Source organism: Annulohypoxylon truncatum (genome assembly GCF_022578515.1).
Source record: "Annulohypoxylon truncatum strain CBS 140777 unplaced genomic scaffold F4807scaffold_26, whole genome shotgun sequence".
Lineage (NCBI taxonomy): Eukaryota > Fungi > Ascomycota > Sordariomycetes > Xylariales > Hypoxylaceae > Annulohypoxylon > Annulohypoxylon truncatum.
In genome coordinates, this window is record NW_025953812.1 from 407,440 (window position 1) to 425,370 (window position 17,931).

The following is a 17,931-nucleotide window of genomic DNA, read 5'->3' on the forward strand; positions in this document are numbered from 1 at the left end:
CTACAGCGGGGGAGGGCAGATATCAACTTAGAAGTCATATAGTTCATTTTGTGTACGCTCGAAGATCGGATAAGATCAAGCTCTCCCCAATAACTAGTTGCCTATATTTACTGTTAACATAAAATACCTAACCAAGTTCAAGCCACCGTTACTAGAGTTGCCAGCCAGTTAGTACAGCCCCTATTCCAGGGGTTCAGTGCACCATCTCTAGGATCGCCTCCTGAATCTCCTTCGGATGCGACACACTCAGAAAATGAACACCATCCTCAATGAAGCTAAGCTTGGCTTCTTTCGAGCCCGTGAAAAGCTTAATTTGCTCCTGCGGGACAGTCGTACCGAAGATCGGATCCGCCGTTCCCTACAAACAATATTAGCTCGGGCTGTGTCTCGAAAGCTGAGATATACGAAGAGAGAGGTAGAAAAGTTACCTGATACCAATGAACGGGGCACTTGATATCCCCGATCCGAAGAAGCAAGCCGTCCCTCTCCGCCACATTAATGGTAGCCATCCTCAGCTTTCGGCGCCCGTGGTCGCCCGCGTAGACGCGTTGGATTGATTTGGACCAGAATTCCGCGATGGCGGGCGTAGACGCGGACCCGAGCGCGAGCCCGAGTACGGGCTGGATCCAATCATCGCCGACAACAAAATCGTGGGTCGGCGTAGAGCTACTCCAACTCTGGACGAAGGGCGTAACAAACGCGGCCGGATCCCTGTTATAATAGGCAAACAGATATTGTCAGCGCTTGCTAGTCGACAGCATCATAGCTATGCCTTTTCATGTATGATGTCAAGTTCGAAGGAGGACTCTTCCTATCTCAAATCCCAAGGAAAATCATCAACTTACCAGCAGCCCTTCGTCCGCGAATCAGCAGACTCGCAATCCATCGACGTAGCAATCGTAACCAACCCCAGAATCTATTCACCTCGTCAGCCTCGCCTCACCTCCCTATAACCCCCCCTCTCCTCTCCCCCATCCCCTTTTCACCTAGTAGGATACCCAGATAAGTAAGTAAAGTAAATAAAGTAACCAACTCACCCTCTCAGGCGCCAAAAGCGCCATCCTAGCAACCACCCACCCGCCCTGGCTCACCCCCAGCGCATACGCCTTACTCACACCCAACGCCTGCATAGCCTGGAGCGCGACGAGCGCCGAGTCCCAGTACGTGAAGTGGTCCGCGGCGCACGCGGTGGCGCCGTGGCCGAGCGGCTCGATCGCGAGCAAGTTCATCCGCGCGCCCAGCGCCGCGTCGTCGAGCTGCGCGCGATAGTACTCGGCCGTCGCGCAAAACGGGTTGACGAGCACGAGCGTCGGCTTCGCCGCGTCCAGCTTGCCGTTGGATACCTCGTAGCCGACGGTCGCGTCGAGGTGCGGGACTTGGATTGTCTGCGTCGAAGCCATGATGGTTTTTTTTTTGTTCGGTTTTTGGGTAGGTTGTATTGGATTGGATTGAGTTGAGGAGGGGCTTGGAGGGTGAGGATTGATGTTGTAAGGTAGGTAGGTAAGGCTGTAGTGTAGGTACAAGGTAGCTCAGAGAACCATTACACAGCTGTGATTCCGAGGGCTAAGATGTCAGTGTTCTCTTTCATCCTAAATAACCACGTAAAATCAAAGGGCTTTGACCCCGTTAAATGCGCCTGCTTTGATGTATTTACGGTTCTTTCATCATGCATTCCAGCAGCAGCGTATGGATCCATATGGATAGCTCCTATTGTAGGTACTTAGCACAATGTACCAAAACGCAGTTACAAATTCGGGGTGTCATTGGCGGCAATCAAATGACCTAACTCATCATGACACCTATTTAATTTAATTTTCGATACCTACGGCATAGTACCGGCGCCTTCGGTTACAGGTAATAAAGTCGTAATGGTCGATAGGCTCAGGAATTTCTCACTACGATCAAGTCAAGTTATTGCATGTAGCACTAGCTTGGTGAAAGTGCTAGCATCATCCCATCCATCCCAGTTTTACTGGACTCCAGAAATTCGGAAGTAGTTTCGATTTGGTGGAAAGGTAAGCCGCATGAAACCTCAAAAGGCTACCATCTTCCTAGGTAGCTAGAACAAGCTGGCGAGCTATCATCGAGCTATGCGGTCCGAGACCGGGAGTTCTACCCACACTATCTTCCACCTTTCTCAGCCTTCATCTCTTTCTGAGCCTGGGCGTTTATTTGGATGGCTTCCTTCAGTTTAGCCACCACCTCAGGCTGACCGCCAAAGGCGGTCAAGAGCTTCTCGTCCAACTCCTTCTCAGTAGTCACGAGGCTCTTAGCGCCACGTTTACCACTCCTCGCTGCATTGATCAGTGTTCCCCACCGCTGTGTGAAAGCATAGATGCTCTGCCGGAGCAACTCGTCCAACTTATCATTCGCATCTTGCTCCGGCTGGGCCTGGCTTCTAGGTGGCACAGCTTTGCCGTTCGCCGGAGTGCCTGTTGCTGACGACCACAGACCAATCGATAGTGAGCCGCCAATAATACCACGGAACAGGCCTAGCCAGTTTTGGGGACTGAGAGCATCCCATATTTGGCCAAAATGCTGCATCGCCGTAGGATGAGGTCTGACATCACCAAACTCAAGCGACACCAATCCGTTCTTGAGGATGAGTAAATTCTTAATCATGAACAAGTCGGGATCAGGGTCGGGATTAGCTGCTTTGTTGGATTTCAGTCGAGACTCTACGCGTTGCATAGCAAGGATAGTCTCGTCTATGATTCGAAAGACAACAGGACTCGACTTTCAGGTGAAAAGTTAATTTTCTGTTCGTCACAATAAAAAGACCCAGGTTTCACTTACACTTCGTTCTTTTGGCATTGCTTGATCATACATGGCGAGGAGTTCGAGGGCACGTTTCGTAATCGGGTGGGCATTGGACGATGCGACACCATTTACAACCGGGGTAATCTTGAGAGAATCAGGAGAGATGGTAGCTCTCGAAATGGATTTAGTGACTTCGGCGTCGAAAGCGCCATCGGTGAAGGGCCAAAAGTGTTCAATGAGTAGCCGCGCAGTAAGATCGTGGCAGTGAACGGCATATTGTTGAGTTTCTTCCTCGTCATATTCCAATAGCAGGTATTCATTCGTAATCCATCCAAGAAGATTGCATACTGTCTGGAGCTCGCTCGTTTGTAAAGTTGGCTGTAATGTTGTCGCAATCGGAATAATGTTTGCAACAGAAACCAGTGCTTTCTGATGACCCTTTAAGGCAACATAAGCGGATTGGGGATCCGCGCTATACTGCGGCTCGATGGAAAATATCTTTGCGAATAGACTAGCTTCGTCATATGATCGTTCGTAACATTGCTTAATGAAGTTGCGGCAGGCAGTTTCTACATTAATATCTTTTATGTCTTTCCTAAAAACTTCGAGGTCGTGTTGGGTCATAGGGCGAAGATCACGATCCCTGACATCCGAGTAAGAGGAGAAAATGCTAAGGGCGGTATTCGAATAGTAATCAAAGCTCTTGCCAGGTATCGCGTTTCCCAGCTGATCAAAACAACTGCTAATAACGCGTTGGGCGTTCGTTACCAAGCCATCCGCCTCAAGTACCATCTCCTCAAACCGGCCATATGCAAGGGCATGTCTGGCAGAATCGGATTGGGTAGCTATAATGTGCTTCGATATCTCGGAGGAGACTCGATCAAGATGGCCGGTAAAGCCAACTTCAAGCAGATGAAGAGCTTTAGTAAGCAAAGATTGGTATCTTGCGAGATACGATTCAGCATCTCGGTAATCAGGCTAGTTCGGGTTAGCGACAGGATTCAAAGCTAAGGATGCGTCAAAACTAACATGCTCTATCATGAATTCTATGCATGCATCTAGATTCGTCAGAATTTCGCCGAAACTCTCATGGTTTACTAAACGGCTAGCCCCTGGAGCATTCAACCTCCTCGTAACACCGTCCAGATATGCATAGTAATGCAAGTCCGTGCCAACCTCATCGGCAAGCTTCTGCAGTCTCCTCTCTTCCGCTAATAAGTCGTCACACTGGGCCTGGAAAGATGAGGTTTGCGACTCGACCGCACGAAAGGAATGGGTCAAGGAGGTAAGAAGGTCGAGGGCACCATTGGCGTCGGTAATGAGGGTGTCTAGATGGCGCTCAGTCATCTCTAATTGGTCTCTGTAAAGTCTGGGTTACTGTTAGCGACCGTATCGTCGCTTATTTCAGGATAAGGCGCCATACAAGTATTGCTGTTGGCTAGCTTCGATCAATTCGTTATCAAAGGATTCCAACTGCGGTAATGCTCGGTGACGGTCGACCTTCTCAACTTTCTCAACCATCAACGCATCTAGGTTCCTCTCCTTGACCCTCCTCCGCTTCTTCTTTTCAGCTGCAGCATCTTTGGAGAGCTGCGCACAAACGACATGGTAGAAATCGGAGTATGACTTTGCTCTCCGGCTTAATGTTGCTTCGGGAGGACTTATTATCGTCTCGGGTTCTTCAAGTAAGCCTTCTAGAGGTTCGATTGGGTCGGTTTGTTTACTTCCCTAGAAGGCTTATTTATTATTATCACCATGCATATACATGTATGTAGAGGATCAAGGATGTTCGATCATGACAGTAGTTTAATACTAACATTCGGCTGTTGGAGGAGGGACTCTCGTCTCCTATGTGCGGTGGTCGAGGTTTGTGGTATGGAAGGGTTCCTCTTATGAGTGTGGTCTGGTACGAAGTTGTACCAGGAATCTTCATACATGATCTACGACGAGTGGTGATTGTGGGATGGTGGGAATTTTAACGTGAATGTGGAAATTGTGAAATTGTTTATTACTTATTCTTTGTCGCGGCAGCTTCCACGTACAAATAATACAAATAACGTCAGTGGGCAATTGAAAGTTGCTACTAGGTGCCTGCCTGCTACCAATGCGGGTCGGAACCTAAATTGAGCCGCGAACTCGAAGTCGATAAGATTAGATAAAGTATTAAGGTACGTACCCCTCTTCCTGTTCCTTGCTTCTGCTCTGCTTCTATTATAAAGCAACTTTACCAAATTATGACCAATTACCAATCAGCGTAGCTGGGTCCCATAGCTCAGTTGGTCAGAGCGTCGTACTAATATTCTCCTCTCTTAAGATGGAAATATCCTGTAATGCGAAGGCCGAGAGTTCAAGCCTCTCTGGGACCATCCTGATATTTTTGTCAATGGTCATGACAACTCTAACTACCTCTTGCGTACACGCCTTTTCGATTCTCATCTCTGTTTCAATTCAAAATCTATTATAAAAGAAACAATCCCTCTATTAAGGTTCATTAATTAATACTTCACAACAAATATTGTACTCACCTCCCCATATTTAGGAAACACTACACACAGATCTGATCATCCGCCTCCGCACTAACGATATCAACAAATACCTCCTCGACATACGACAGTTTCCCCAATACTATTCTCATATTTCCCCTTTTCTGTTTTACTTCTGTCCTAAAGCTTGAGGCTTTCAGTAGTACGATTCCATTTCACCAGCTACCTAGATGGACTGTATGCGTAGGTATATATAGATATGCTGGTACCATCATGACCTTCACACAGTTATGTCTGAGCCAAATACTCGACATTATAATCATCACAATAATATATAATATGTACCATAACAATTAACAACCTAGCCAATCTACAGTTAACCCCTTTTAATGTTTACGAGCCTGAAGTGGGTTTATTACCCATTAAAAATTATGAACACCTTTCTTCACCAGAGAAAAGTTACCTATCCAGGACTCAAGTCTGCTGTACTTACCTAGGTAAACTATCAGGATCATCTAACCTAAACACCCGATCCTGTAAGATAGCAAAGAGTTCAGTATATGGAACCATTATATTCGCGAAGCAAATAATCTTATCTAATTCTCATGTCTCCAACCGTAAAATCCATAATATCATCCCACGATCCAGTCCCTTGCCCCTTTATTTCTTCGTAGTGGGGGTATCTCGAGGAGCTGCAATCGAAAAACCGTACGAGCGCATGTCAGGATTAGTAAAAGATCGATTCTGGTAATAAGATCACTGTTAGACTGTGATCCGGGACCGCTAGCAGAGCCAGAACTAGCTGATGTTGACGCGTTCGAATCGGAAGGTGTAACTGATCGCTTCTCCAACCACTGCAGGGCAACGTTTAGAGAATTGTTCGAACTGCTACTACCAGAAGACATGATGTTACTGATATTATGAATCATTCAAATTTGATTTGCTCGATAGCAGAATAGGTAGGTAGAAAGTGTGTAAAGGTGACTAGTAAGGGGTGAAGTTTCTATAAGTCTGAAGGCTAGCATTTATACGATTCACCTTGAGGCATTTAGCAAGCTTCGCAAATGAACGCTCGTAATTATATTCGTGGAAGATAAGTACAATCTTCTTCCGCTATCTGAGTAGTTATGAAGTGGCTAGCTGTAGGATGAATAATCGCACTACTCCAACGCGAGGGGCAGAATGATGCTTCTCGTTGAAAGTCACGATACATCCCCCTTTGGAGCTGACTCTCGATCATGATTCACGTACACTCCCTCTTGATGGGATCAAATTTTGATGATTTGAACCATGACAAGTCGTCGGAAGAAGAGAGACTTGTTACAAGCCATTGATACACCGTCTTGGTCGATGATTCATACCTGAGAGTTTCGATTTGATATGACTGGAATAAACCAATCGGTGAATTAGTCAACTTGAATTGATTTCTAAGCCATTAAGTATAACCCCATTCATCACATCCTGGAATGTGTGATCGATGGTTCCATCAGTAGTCATCTACCTGAGAGGGTGGGGTGAATTAAACCAGACGTCCGTGCTGGCAAGGGAACACTCGTATTAGATGTCTGTGATTTGGAACCTTGCTTGTCGCCTGCCAATGGAGTTGTCGAAGTGTTAATAAACGAAGCAATTAATAAGAATATGGAGCGTAATTCGGACAAAGATCCAAAGACCAGGTAAGGACCGGCCTATGTCCTTAATCAAGTAAGTCAAGTGAGGCTAGATAAGAAATGCTAATGGGCAAGACCTTAGCAATTACTAGGTACTCTATATAAATAGATCCATACTACCTAGGTACATCAAGAAGAGAAGTGGAAGCAAAGTGGAATCCAGTTTAAACTTCTAATGTAAGGTTAATATTAAGGTTAGCGGCAGATGAACCACTACCTCGGGTCGCCTGTCAAGTTCTGAGGACCTTCCACGGACAGACCTAGACAGATTAATACGACGGTATACTAGGCGACAGCTTAGTTCACACGGTGCGGGGTAATTAGAGTCAAGAAGTTTGCAGGTACACTACGTTCGCAGCTGAACAATAGAAGTACCTTGGTACTGAATGTTCTTGAGATTCGATGATTACTACCAGGAAGGTACAATAGCCCTGCGCATCCATCACCTGCTTGTGACAAGTATTTGACATCGATGTTACAGCACTCTCCCTTTTTCTTTTTTTTGTCTCTTTAACCTGTAACTCTTCCCATACATGGAATCCAAAAACTCAAAAATCCAAAAATCCCGACATCTCCCAGTACACTGGGTTTTCGCCTAAATATAACACTCCGAAACTAATCCGTCGCCCCTTTTCACAATATCATTGAAACATCACAGATCCATCCGCCGGGTATGTATGGGAATGATCAGCCACCCTAGCAGCCCTAGTTTTGTATCTCGGTAGCTGCCATCCCCATAGGTACCTATATGTACCACGTGTATGTACGGGCAGACTGGCAGGTCATCCATTGTGTGCTACCTGAGACATCCACATGCATCCAATGATGACCCACATTCTGATTTAATTATCCCAATGCCCCTGCCCTCGTCGCCTCTCCCCAAACCCAGGTGAATGGCATTCGTCATTCTTCGAAGAAGCAGCTACACCACTTCTACTTAAAAGAAACCTTAGATCATATTGAACTATTTAATCTCAAATTTTTACTTCCTTTCCACACCAAACTTTTCGTCTACCGCTTGTATTCGCATCCAGCGCCATCGACCGTCTTCTTCCACACCACTTTTCTCTCCCCGTACCACTTTCGCGCCGACGACGTAAGGCCTAACCTAGCCTTGTCGTGCCCTGCCTCATTCCCGAGAACTGCGCAGCGGCTACCACGTGCCAATCATTTCGAGCTCGTGGCCAGCACCGCCTCTTCTGTTTTACGACTTTACCATTCCCATCACTCTATTTAATACGATACTTGGCCCTGGGCAACGCTACATACTTTTTCCATCCTCAAAGTACTGGCGCCCCGAATTTTACTCCACTCCGCTACCATACGATTCTCGTCTCGATCCTTGACTCCTCGTCCTAAACTTTTTCGATACTCTTCACTCTACCCGGCTACGATGGACCATATATCTTCGCGCTTTAGGCGCAGTAAGAGGGGTTCTCCTACGACTCCCCAGCTAGGGTCGCCAGCTGGCTCACCTCCGGACAAGTCGTCATCGGAACGCAAACTTGGTCCTACCCCTGATAACCAACGTGAACAACCTCCGTCTCTCACCATATCAACCGCCGAAATTCCTCGCGAGAGCATGCCACTCAAATCCCCCTTTCGACGGGGATTCCACTTTCGCACTTCTAACAAGCGTGCACGATCACCCGCCTCAGCTTTGCCGGCCCCCACTTCACCTGCCATCGTTAGTCAGGATGGCATAGTCGAGCCAGACAAGTTAACCCCGGCAAATGGCGACGATAAAGATGGAATGGAAGCAGTCACGGAAACGCCCAAGCCGAAAATTCCAGCTTTCCTCACTCTGTCGGATCAAGGTATATATGCTCTATATCGCACTAGTATTTTATTACTTAAGCTTTAGTTACATTGGTCTCTTGATATACAGTCGCTAACCTGTCGCTTTACTTAGAGATCGACGCTAAGTTCGTTGACTTGAACTGGGCAGAGCGCTTGCGCCTTCGAGAGAGTCAAGACAACCCGTCTCCCAACTTTCAATTCGCTCGCGTGACTGCGCCCGAGGCTAAGGTACTCGACCGATACGCCAACATCCAACCGTGGGCCAACAACCGCATCAAGCTGCAGGTGCCCGAGGGTCAGACCGATTACATCAACGCATCTCCTATCGTTCTTTGCTCTCCCCTGGACCCGGAAGGCAAACCGGCCCATCGCTACATCGCCATGCAAGGACCAAAGTCAGCGACGATGGCTCATACCTGGAGAATGGTGGTAGAACAGCTGGAAAACCCGGCTGTGATCGTTATGCTAACCGAGACCCACGAGAGTGGCATAGAGAAGTGCTACCAGTATTTCCCTCGTGATGTTAATGAAGCTCCGATGGTGATTGGAGAAGCCGACGAATTTGGCGACGGTTTCCAAGCGCAGATACAATGCGTCAAAGTCGAAGAGCACGCCGAGGGTGCTATCGAGGTGCGACAGCTCGAGATCCGTGTAGAGGGTCGGGAAGAGGTTATGACAGTATGGCACCTTTTATACTGCAGGTGGCCTGATTTTGGTGTTCCCGCCCTTGAAGATATCGACAGCTTCTTCGAGCTGATGCGCCTATCCCGAGAGAAGAACGCATGCGAGGACAATCCCCGAATTATTCATTGTTCAGCAGGTGTGGGGCGAAGCGGAACTTTCATCGCACTAGAACATCTCATGCGGGAGATCGAGTCGGGCGATGTCGATCGTCGCAAGGAGAGCGAAGACAAGGACGATGGGGATATCGTGTACGAGACTGTTGATGCCCTCCGGATACAGCGGAAGCAGATGGTTCAAGCCGAGTCGCAATATATCTTCATCTACCGCGTCCTTCGCAAGCTCTGGTTGGAGAAGCATGGACTTGCGGAGCAAGATATCGAGGACCAGGAGCCCGCAGCTAAGAGGTTGGAGGTTGACTGTGATGACCCCTTCCTTGACGATTAAGGGAACTAACGTTACCAAGATGAGAAAACCGGGCGATACATACATTATACCCATTTCATAAGCATTGCGCCGGTGTTCAAGGAGAAGCACATATCGGTCGCCGATACATTTCTTCCAGCCTGACGTTCCGCACACGAAGGCATAGCATAGATTAGGCATTGGAACCGTAGGAAATCACATGGTCGCATTGGAGGAAGCATAGGGAACGGCGTCTAAGGCATGATACAGAAACGATCGGAATCTCGCCAGTCTAACTTCGGGGTCACGACGAAGGCATGGAATAAAATCCCCGCAAGTCCTACGGTTGGGGTTCATAATCATTCGAGATACCCATTACATTTGGTGGCGTACAGTAGCTATAGCATTTTGTTTTTGTTTTTGACTTTCTTCCAGGGACGTCGTCGAGAATTTTCATCATTGATGAGGGTCCTGGTTATCGCCGACAGTTGTCTCTATCACTGAAGATTGTCCTCGTTGACAACTCGGTGTCTCGGAAATATGTGCGACGTCACGAGTACCGGGAGACATCACATAATGGATGGGCGGATGCACACAAGTATTTTGGCTGGAAAAACACATGGTCAGACCTCTGCCGGAGCTGGAGCTGCGGTTACCCCGCCATTCTTATTCACCCTGCATATCTCCATGTAAGGGCTGGATTAGGTTGAGGTAGATACGTTAATGTTTAGTATTAATGAATACCTTAACCATGAAAACCTAGTTCCTTTTGTGTGACGTCAAAGTGAAGACATGGATATAAATATGGGGTGATGTGTTCTCGTGTAACGATGGCTGACTAAACTAAACTAACCTTCCAATCTAGCTTTCACCACTTCTCATATTAGATTCATCCAGCTACCTCTATATTACTATTCAATGTCATAATCGAACATGGCAAGCCCGCATGTAAAACAGGATCTCCTTGAACTGGGCAAGAAGCTTGTGGAGGAAGGACCCGTCAAGACTCTCCCCACATCCCGCCGAATACGGATCCTGTTCGATGGCGAGTATATCGTTGATACGACGTCTGCGCTATACGTCTGGGAACATGAGTACTACCCGTACTACTACGTACCGCGGAACTCCATCCAGGCAAGCCTGCGCATACTACTTCCGCAGTCCCCGTCCCCGTTCTGGACGGCCAGGGTGTCCGGCGTGACGCGATCTACGGACCGCGTTCTCGTCTTCGGAGACGACGTCGGCCAACGCGCCAAGGTCTTGGAGAATATGGTGCGCGTCGAGTTCGGCGCGGCAGACGCCTGGTTCGAGGAGGACGTGCCCATCTACGTGCATCCGAAGGATCCGTTCCGGCGCGTGGACGTACTGCACTCCTTGCGACCGCTCGAAGTCCGTGTTGCGGGCCAGCTGGTTGCGAATACGAATTCTTCTTACCACTTATACGAGACGGGACTGCCGTGCCGGTACTATATACCCGCCACGGCGGTGGAGCGCAATTTACTGAGGGAGAGCGAAACGACGACAGCTTGTCCGTACAAGGGCGTGGCGAACTACTATAGTATCGAGCTTACGGATCGTGGTCTTGAAAAGTCGAAATTTGAGGATCTGGTGTGGTACTACAGGACTCCGACTCTCGAGTGTGCGAATATTGCCGGGTGTCTGTGTTTCTACCATGAGAAGGAAGGGGTTGAAATTAAGCTTGACGGAAAAATGTTGGAGCAACCAAAGACTCCTTGGTCTTGAGCGACGGCAATTTTTCTATTCGTTTCTGGAAAAAAAGGAGTCCTAAAGGGTCATGTATGGCTGCTAATGAGGATCTCACACGAATCAAGTTCTTCGTCTTGAGAGATCTGCTACCTCAACTTCATAAGGTCGTATTCCTTACCTAAAAGTGTTTTTCAAAAGGACGATGAGCACGCAAACTTTCAATATCAAATGAATATTATAGGTGGACTTTTACAGAACGGGATCTTTCTGCGTGCCGCATACTTGGAGACCTCATCGATTAGAATCGCGGATGTAAAAGTCTTCAAAAGATTATATAAATCGAAAAGGTACCTTACCTACCTACCTAAATATTAAACACGGACCCCTGTTCTAGGTTAGTGGAGCAATCATCAATCCGCGCGGTTACGTCGATCACGACGATGATCCTTACTAGTCTCATGCTCTTCCCCGTCCAAGATAAATTTACTCGAAACGGCTAACGGACAGTGAGTCCACCAGGGCATCTACGCTGTAGTGAAACACTATTTAGCGAGATATTCCACTAATGAGCTGGTATGGAACGTATAGTGGTCGGCGAAGTCCATCAGCCAAGGCTAAGCATTTAAGAAGTCAGATGTTCGACCGAACTTAGATAATATCAACTCAAGTCGACTTTCGGGAAGCATATTTTGATAGACAAAATTATAGAAATCCTCAGCCCAGTCAACCCTTTAGGCCGTCGAATCAGGATAGGAGTATCTCCACGTGGAGATCGACTACCGGGGTCTAGACTGAAGGAACTGCAAAATAGGTATATCTCTGGACGCCTTCATAATGGGTAAGTCTGAACTTGTTAAAACCTTGGAGAGAAGCTAAGTCAAAGGTCAAACAAACCAAGCGCAGACTTAACTTACCGAACATCCTATTTACCACGCTTGGCGTTTATGCCAATTTTCCAAAAGTTCATCTCGAATGCTTCCAGATGGACCATCGTAGATCATCGTCCCTTTCCGTTGTAGTATAGTCCTCGGAATTCACCATATCAGCCTGTTAGCCTCGAGATGGGATACAAGCGACGGGGAGGGAAAAGAAATCTATAGATCGCTTCACCTGACATACAAGATGAGATGATTCCATCAACGAGCATCTAGGAATAGAGTAAAGAGATAGGGAATGGTGCAGCAATATAGTGGATTCCATTACGTTGTCTCCTGGGGAAGCCGTGCACAGTTTCGACTATACAGACTAGGAATCCTAGAGATGGTTTCCCTTTGCAGCGACTATCCCGCCTTGGCAGGAGTATCGCCAAGATCATTTTCAGCTCAACATCAGACGAGATCTCATCAGCTGCGATGAGATACCGTGCCTTTGTTTAAGAGCATATTGTGTATAAAGGGGCAAAGATCTCAGCGCTGGGACTGAAGAGAAGATCCTCTATCCCCAAGGCCATCCTCCCCCCTAGCCCACCAGTGCCTCTCTTTCCAGCCTAACTTGGTCCTACGTTCTTTAACCCAGGTGGTTCATTCGTTATACCCATTCGATCATTCTCCTTGTAACCCAATAGCCCTTTAGCCTCCTTACCAGACCACCAGCTCCCAACAACCACAACTATGAAGTCCACCACCGTCCTCGCCCTATTCCTCTCCTCCGCCCTCGCCACACCCACCCTCCTCACCCCCAACACCCTCGCCGCGCTCTCCAAGCGCGCCACCTTCCCAATCCCCGCCTCTAAGGGCAGCGTCACCTTCTCCAAGCCGCAGCCGGTATCCGCGGACGCGCCCTTCGACGGCGGCAACCGGACGTACGGGCGCGGCGCGTCGTGCACGGAACAGTCCGAGGGCGGCGACGCCGACGCCGTGTTCCTGCTCGAGGACGGGGCGACGCTGCGGAACGCCATCATCGGAAAGGATCAGATCGAGGGGGTCCACTGCAAGGGCGCCTGCACGGTGGAGAATGTGTGGTGGGAGGCCGTGTGCGAGGATGCGTTGAGTTTGAAGGGGGATGGGGACGCTAGTGTTATCGGGGGGTAAGTAGGTATATGTTTTATTTTTGTGCTTGCGGTTATGGCTCTTGAAATTGTGTGTGTTTGCATGGGGTGGGGGGTTGGAGAGTGTGCGTTGTAGTTGCTTGCCTTAGTAGTCGGGGTCGGAAAAAGGGATAAGGGGCTAGGCTGACGAAGTGGATAGGGGCGCCGCGGGAGCGGAAGATAAGATCATCCAGCACAACGGTCTGGGAACCGTGACCATTGACGGGTTCACCGCGGTCGACTTCGGCAAGTTGTACCGCTCGTGCGGCAACTGTAAGACCATGGGAGAACGCAATGTCGTCGTGAAGAACGTCAAGGCCTACGACGGCTCCACGCTTGTGGGTATAAACTCCAACAAGGGCGACATTGCTACCATCGAGAGCTCCTGCGCTACTTCTGTCAAGGAGATCTGTGTTGTGAGTACTCATTCTCTACTATTCTTATGGTCGAGTTTTTTTGCTTGGTGTGCAATGAGAAGTGTATACTGACAAACTTTCAGGAATTCGAGGGGACCACACCCGGTAATGAGCCCGAGGAGATTGGCTCTGGCCCTAGCGACAACTGCCAGTACTCTACTGTTACAACTTGCTAAATACCTACGTACGTAGTTGATTGGAAGAAGTGTCGCCTCCCTACCTAGCCTTTGCTTGACCCTCAATTTAGTTTCAGAAGATTCGATGTTAGGATTGGAGGTTGTCTAGTCCTTGACTCACTGATGAATGACTATACCCTCCGATTCTATTGAAGTGAGCAAATATTTCGTGTATATATTGATCCTTTGAATCTCAACTACATACGTCTGATTGGTTCTGAAGCAATATTAGTAGTGCCAGTAAATTCCGCAACTGTCCATTCATAACACCCCCGATGATGAGAGTTCTGACACTTTACGATAACGTAGGCAGTTAGGAAAGCTCTTAGACTAGGAGATAACGCCTGGGAATTGCTCGGTTGTTTTTTTCCTAATCAAGAATACCCTTGTTTCTCTCACGTTCGCCAGCTGCGTCGACAGATTGGTTTCTTTTCCCTTTGCGTTTCATTCGTTAGCCGACCCTACAAGTCAATTATAAGTTGTAACCCCTTTATCCTCCTACACATACTCTGATAGCCTTCGTCTAACAGCGAAGTGGCTCGAACTCCTCTCCGTACCTCTTCAACTGGCAGTAGTCCCCAATTGGGGATTAGAAGGCAAGATATACCTATCTAAGTACAGTAAACCTTGGCCATAACGATACTCAAAAAACACCACTCTTATATCGTTATACAAAGTTATCGCTATGGAGGGGGTTATCCACCCGAAATGTAGGTCCTATACTTAGTAAGTATTTTTGAACCTAAATTATTAGCGAGAGTACTTTAAAGCTACTTAAAATACCTTTCGATTGTCTCCTGCCTCGAATTCAACTCTAAATCTCGTAATCTCTGCCCCTTAAGCTCCCATTCTTCAGTTTTCAAGCTCTTAATAAGCCCTGAATCTAATCGAGGATTTTGCTCGCACCATACTAGTAACTACTGGCAAGCTGCAAGTGCGGCTTTGTTAGATATTTCCTCGACTTGCTCCTCCTCCTCCTCCAGCTTTTGATCTCTCTCCTGAACTGTATAAGCAGCTACTAATTCGTCAATTACTGGTTACAAAAAAAAAAAAAATAATACAAACGCATGATTAGCTAATAAAGGCAATATTCCACTCTACTAGTGCTTTGTCTACTTGATCCATGGTATTGTTTAATTAAAATTTAACTTCCCCATAACGATTTTTTAAGTAAAATACCCAAAAGTTAACAATATTCGTTATAGGAAAAATATCGTTATTTTACATACAAAATCGCAAAATCCCCTTGAAAATATCGTTATATAAAAATATCGTTGTATAGTAGAATCGTTATGGCCAAGGTTTACTGTACCTACAAAAGCTTGGTTTAGGGCGCTGCTAGTACAAATAGTAAGGGGAAAATAGCAGTAAAATCATGTACCTTTCGTACTTTATATTCTGGGTCTAGTCTATCATATCATGTGAAGCTGTATTTTGCCTCCTAATCCCTGGCTGGGGACTAGGTACTGCCAGTTAAAGAGATAATCTCACCATTTGAAATATACTAGCTCTAGGTCATACAACACTAGCATACTTGTGTTGAGCGATAATTATTTTCCTCACTAGAATACGAGAGTCAATGAAAGGAATGGAAGGACTAAGAATAGGAAAGCGGGCCGAGAGGGAGTTACCGTTTTTTCCCCATTTTGCAAAAAAAGAAAAGGAGTAGACCACGATATCCAGCTAGATACTAAACTTGAAGTAATAAACTCAGATATTTACCACAGCATTGGGTTATCGAAAAGGAAAATTCAAGAAAAGCAGGTGGGCATTGGATCTATAGGTGAAAACTGGGAGTAGGTAGGTAGGTTACCATAGTTGAAGCCTACATATTTTTGCGTAGTTGACACGTGTCTCTAGTAATGATGCATAGACCAATACGCCATCGTAGTCAAATATTCCCAAACTTGATACATATTTCAGGACTGTTAAGTAAAGAAATATATGTAATCCTAGGCGATGCCTACCTAGGTAATCAATATTTGATGTTAGACATTAATGGTGTTTCATTCTTCTTATGAACTATCCAAGGAGTTGGCAGCCAGGTGAGGTAAACCCCTTCCGTTTGCCTTTCACATCGGCTGACAGCCAAATGTTAAATTTACTACCAAAGTACATTCTGAGTCTACTATCAAAGCCCAATGGAGATCCTGATGCCGTTCTTGGAAAGATAGGCTATATGGCAATTTCTCGATCACTTGGAATAACACATTTAACATTCCATGGAGGCGTAGGGCCATTGGAATATGACAAAAAATGAAACCAACACGTTGTAATTTCAACATGCGGTTGGGCTTCAAGTTACGATATTGCATAGCCATGTTACTTGGATATTTCAAGTAGACGGAGGTTAGAAGAGCGAAAGGAATGCATGAGACGCAACTTGACTATCAGAGCACCACAGGAAGTAGATAAATGGTTGCTAAGAAATCCCTACCAAGTTACTTGATTTGGGTTTAAAGTGAATTGAGTCTACATGACTGATACTCTAGGAGCCAGGTCTGTGAAAGAGAGACCGGCTGACATCTATAGTGGGTAGTTATATTCGACGTGCGTCAAGCATTCCCCGACAATTCTATCGCAACCCGAATTCGTCAAACCACAACTTGAAACGTACCCGATTTATCAAATAGTTTCCTAAAAGAGTGGTTAGTATATTGTCTTTCGTAATTTTATACGTAATGCCGGCCTTGATGGGCTCGCCTGATGCAATCGAAATCATATTTCATCGGACAAATCGGGGTCATGTCACATGGGTGTTTCCAAATCCGTCGCCCCATGCCACATGGTATGGTTTAGGCTAAATAGGAAAACATAGTAAGGTATTTTGGAGACGTTCGAAGCGTCCAATGGAGGCAACGTTGATGACGGGATGAGTCAAACTCACGCGGCGTCATTGGATGACAGGCGCCGCTAAATCTAATATGTGATTGTTGGTTCATCCGATCTTGATCTTGACCGAAGTCTGAGAACTATGGGTCCGATTTCAAAGTGGGCGGAGATTGCGGGATTAGAAACCGAACCGGCTGAGGTCGGTTGTTTAGGGTCCCTGAATTGACGGGCCGGAGAGAGAGGGAAACCCAAAGACCCGGAATAGAAGGTGCTTATTTTAATGAAGCTTGAAGATCATCCCATCTCTGGTAGGCGATTATGGGACCCTGGAGCACATGATGGGAACGGGCGGGAGATGTTCATAGGCGAATGCACCTTGCCGCGCCGCAGATTAGAGTTAAAACGTAGGTACGGGCGTAAGTGCGCACGCGATGGGAATGACCTCTGTCACTAGCCGCCATAGCTAGGGCGAACGAGAGAGTCAATTCGACCTACGCATCATAGCGGAACGGGACGGCTCGCTATGCAGAATAAGTCAGTCTTGCGCTACATGAAGCATATGATACAAAGCTAAATAGAGTACATACTCAAAAATAGACCTGGACGGAGAGAGACATGCATCTAGTCACTGAAACTCCCCTTCCGAACGCGATGGTTACATCCTATCCCGTGGGATGCGCACGTGTGCATTGCTTGATGCTTAATGCTTGATGTACCCCAGACTCGGTGAAGCCCTAGAGTTTACTCATTGGGCTTTTCAAAACGGCCGGGTTGACATGAGAGAATGCTTAGGCGAAATGATTAACGAATTAAACGAATTGACAATCACATATCCTACTTGCTACCTACCTAGGTAGTTGACAGCGTGACCTAAGAGACATATTATTAGTGATGACTCTTGGAGTTGAGACGAGTCGGTTATTTTGTAGTGGACGGTTATGATGCACTTCAGTGGTACGTCACTGCTACCTTGCA

At 46.9% G+C, this 17,931-nt stretch overlaps 5 protein-coding genes and 1 non-coding gene across 6 annotated transcripts; 4 read left to right on the forward strand and 2 right to left on the reverse strand.

Annotated features, from left to right (window-relative positions):
• Nucleotides 1-30: 30 nt before the first annotated feature.
• Nucleotides 31-1,867, reverse strand: F4807DRAFT_174803 (putative alpha/beta hydrolase). Its single transcript, XM_047993504.1, has 4 exons — nt 1,038-1,867; nt 846-916; nt 429-711; nt 31-358 (listed from the first exon to the last, which is right to left on the reverse strand). The coding sequence occupies exons 1-4, from the start codon at nt 1,398-1,400 to the stop codon at nt 194-196; spliced, it is 882 nt and encodes a 293-aa protein (XP_047852215.1). The 5' UTR covers nt 1,401-1,867; the 3' UTR covers nt 31-193.
• F4807DRAFT_174774 (Sec34-like family protein) lies at nt 1,761-4,837 on the reverse strand. The gene is made up of 5 exons (XM_047993503.1): nt 4,578-4,837; nt 4,184-4,488; nt 3,790-4,129; nt 2,797-3,738; nt 1,761-2,736 (listed from the first exon to the last, which is right to left on the reverse strand). Exons 1-5 carry the CDS (start codon nt 4,695-4,697, stop codon nt 2,122-2,124), a joined length of 2,322 nt encoding a protein of 773 aa, XP_047852216.1. The 5' UTR covers nt 4,698-4,837; the 3' UTR covers nt 1,761-2,121.
• Nucleotides 4,838-5,021: 184 nt separating this feature from the next.
• F4807DRAFT_t107 lies at nt 5,022-5,126 on the forward strand. The gene has a single exon. It is a non-coding gene; the product is annotated as a tRNA-Ile (tRNA).
• Nucleotides 5,127-8,306: 3,180 nt separating this feature from the next.
• F4807DRAFT_462500 (phosphatases II) lies at nt 8,307-9,841 on the forward strand (the record flags this gene model as incomplete). The annotated part of the gene is made up of 2 exons (XM_048001834.1): nt 8,307-8,730; nt 8,826-9,841. 2 exons carry the CDS (start codon nt 8,307-8,309, stop codon nt 9,839-9,841), a joined length of 1,440 nt encoding a protein of 479 aa, XP_047852217.1.
• Nucleotides 9,842-10,525: 684 nt separating this feature from the next.
• F4807DRAFT_174871 (DUF427-domain-containing protein) lies at nt 10,526-12,164 on the forward strand. Its single transcript, XM_047993505.1, has 2 exons — nt 10,526-11,853; nt 12,026-12,164. Exon 1 carries the CDS (start codon nt 10,733-10,735, stop codon nt 11,540-11,542), a length of 810 nt encoding a protein of 269 aa, XP_047852218.1. The 5' UTR covers nt 10,526-10,732; the 3' UTR covers nt 11,543-11,853; nt 12,026-12,164.
• A 952-nt stretch (nt 12,165-13,116) lies between these two features.
• On the forward strand, nt 13,117-14,492 carry F4807DRAFT_469217 (polysaccharide lyase family 3 protein; the record flags this gene model as incomplete). The annotated part of the gene is made up of 3 exons (XM_048002686.1): nt 13,117-13,532; nt 13,693-13,948; nt 14,032-14,492. The coding sequence occupies 3 exons, from the start codon at nt 13,117-13,119 to the stop codon at nt 14,122-14,124; spliced, it is 765 nt and encodes a 254-aa protein (XP_047852219.1). The 3' UTR covers nt 14,125-14,492.
• Between the last annotated feature and the right edge of the window lie 3,439 nt (nt 14,493-17,931).

Excerpts from the sequence above, each read along its gene's own strand:
- F4807DRAFT_174803 (XM_047993504.1), bottom strand. The coding sequence starts at position 1,400 with ATGGCTTCGACGCAGACAATCCAAGTCCCGCACCTCGACGCGACCGTC. Across the intron at positions 917-1,037 it reads CGCTTTTGGCGCCTGAGAGG|ATTCTGGGGTTGGTTACGAT; the intron begins GTGAGTTGGTTA and ends CGAGGTGAATAG. Across the intron at positions 712-845 it reads TCGCGGACGAAGGGCTGCTG|GGATCCGGCCGCGTTTGTTA; the intron begins GTAAGTTGATGA and ends CTATTATAACAG.
- F4807DRAFT_174871 (XM_047993505.1), top strand. The coding sequence starts at position 10,733 with ATGGCAAGCCCGCATGTAAAACAGGATCTCCTTGAACTGGGCAAGAAG.
- F4807DRAFT_174774 (XM_047993503.1), bottom strand. The coding sequence starts at position 4,697 with ATGTATGAAGATTCCTGGTACAACTTCGTACCAGACCACACTCATAAG. Across the intron at positions 4,489-4,577 it reads CCCTCCTCCAACAGCCGAAT|GGAAGTAAACAAACCGACCC; the intron begins GTTAGTATTAAA and ends TAAGCCTTCTAG. Across the intron at positions 4,130-4,183 it reads GCTAGCCAACAGCAATACTT|ACTTTACAGAGACCAATTAG; the intron begins GTATGGCGCCTT and ends ACAGTAACCCAG.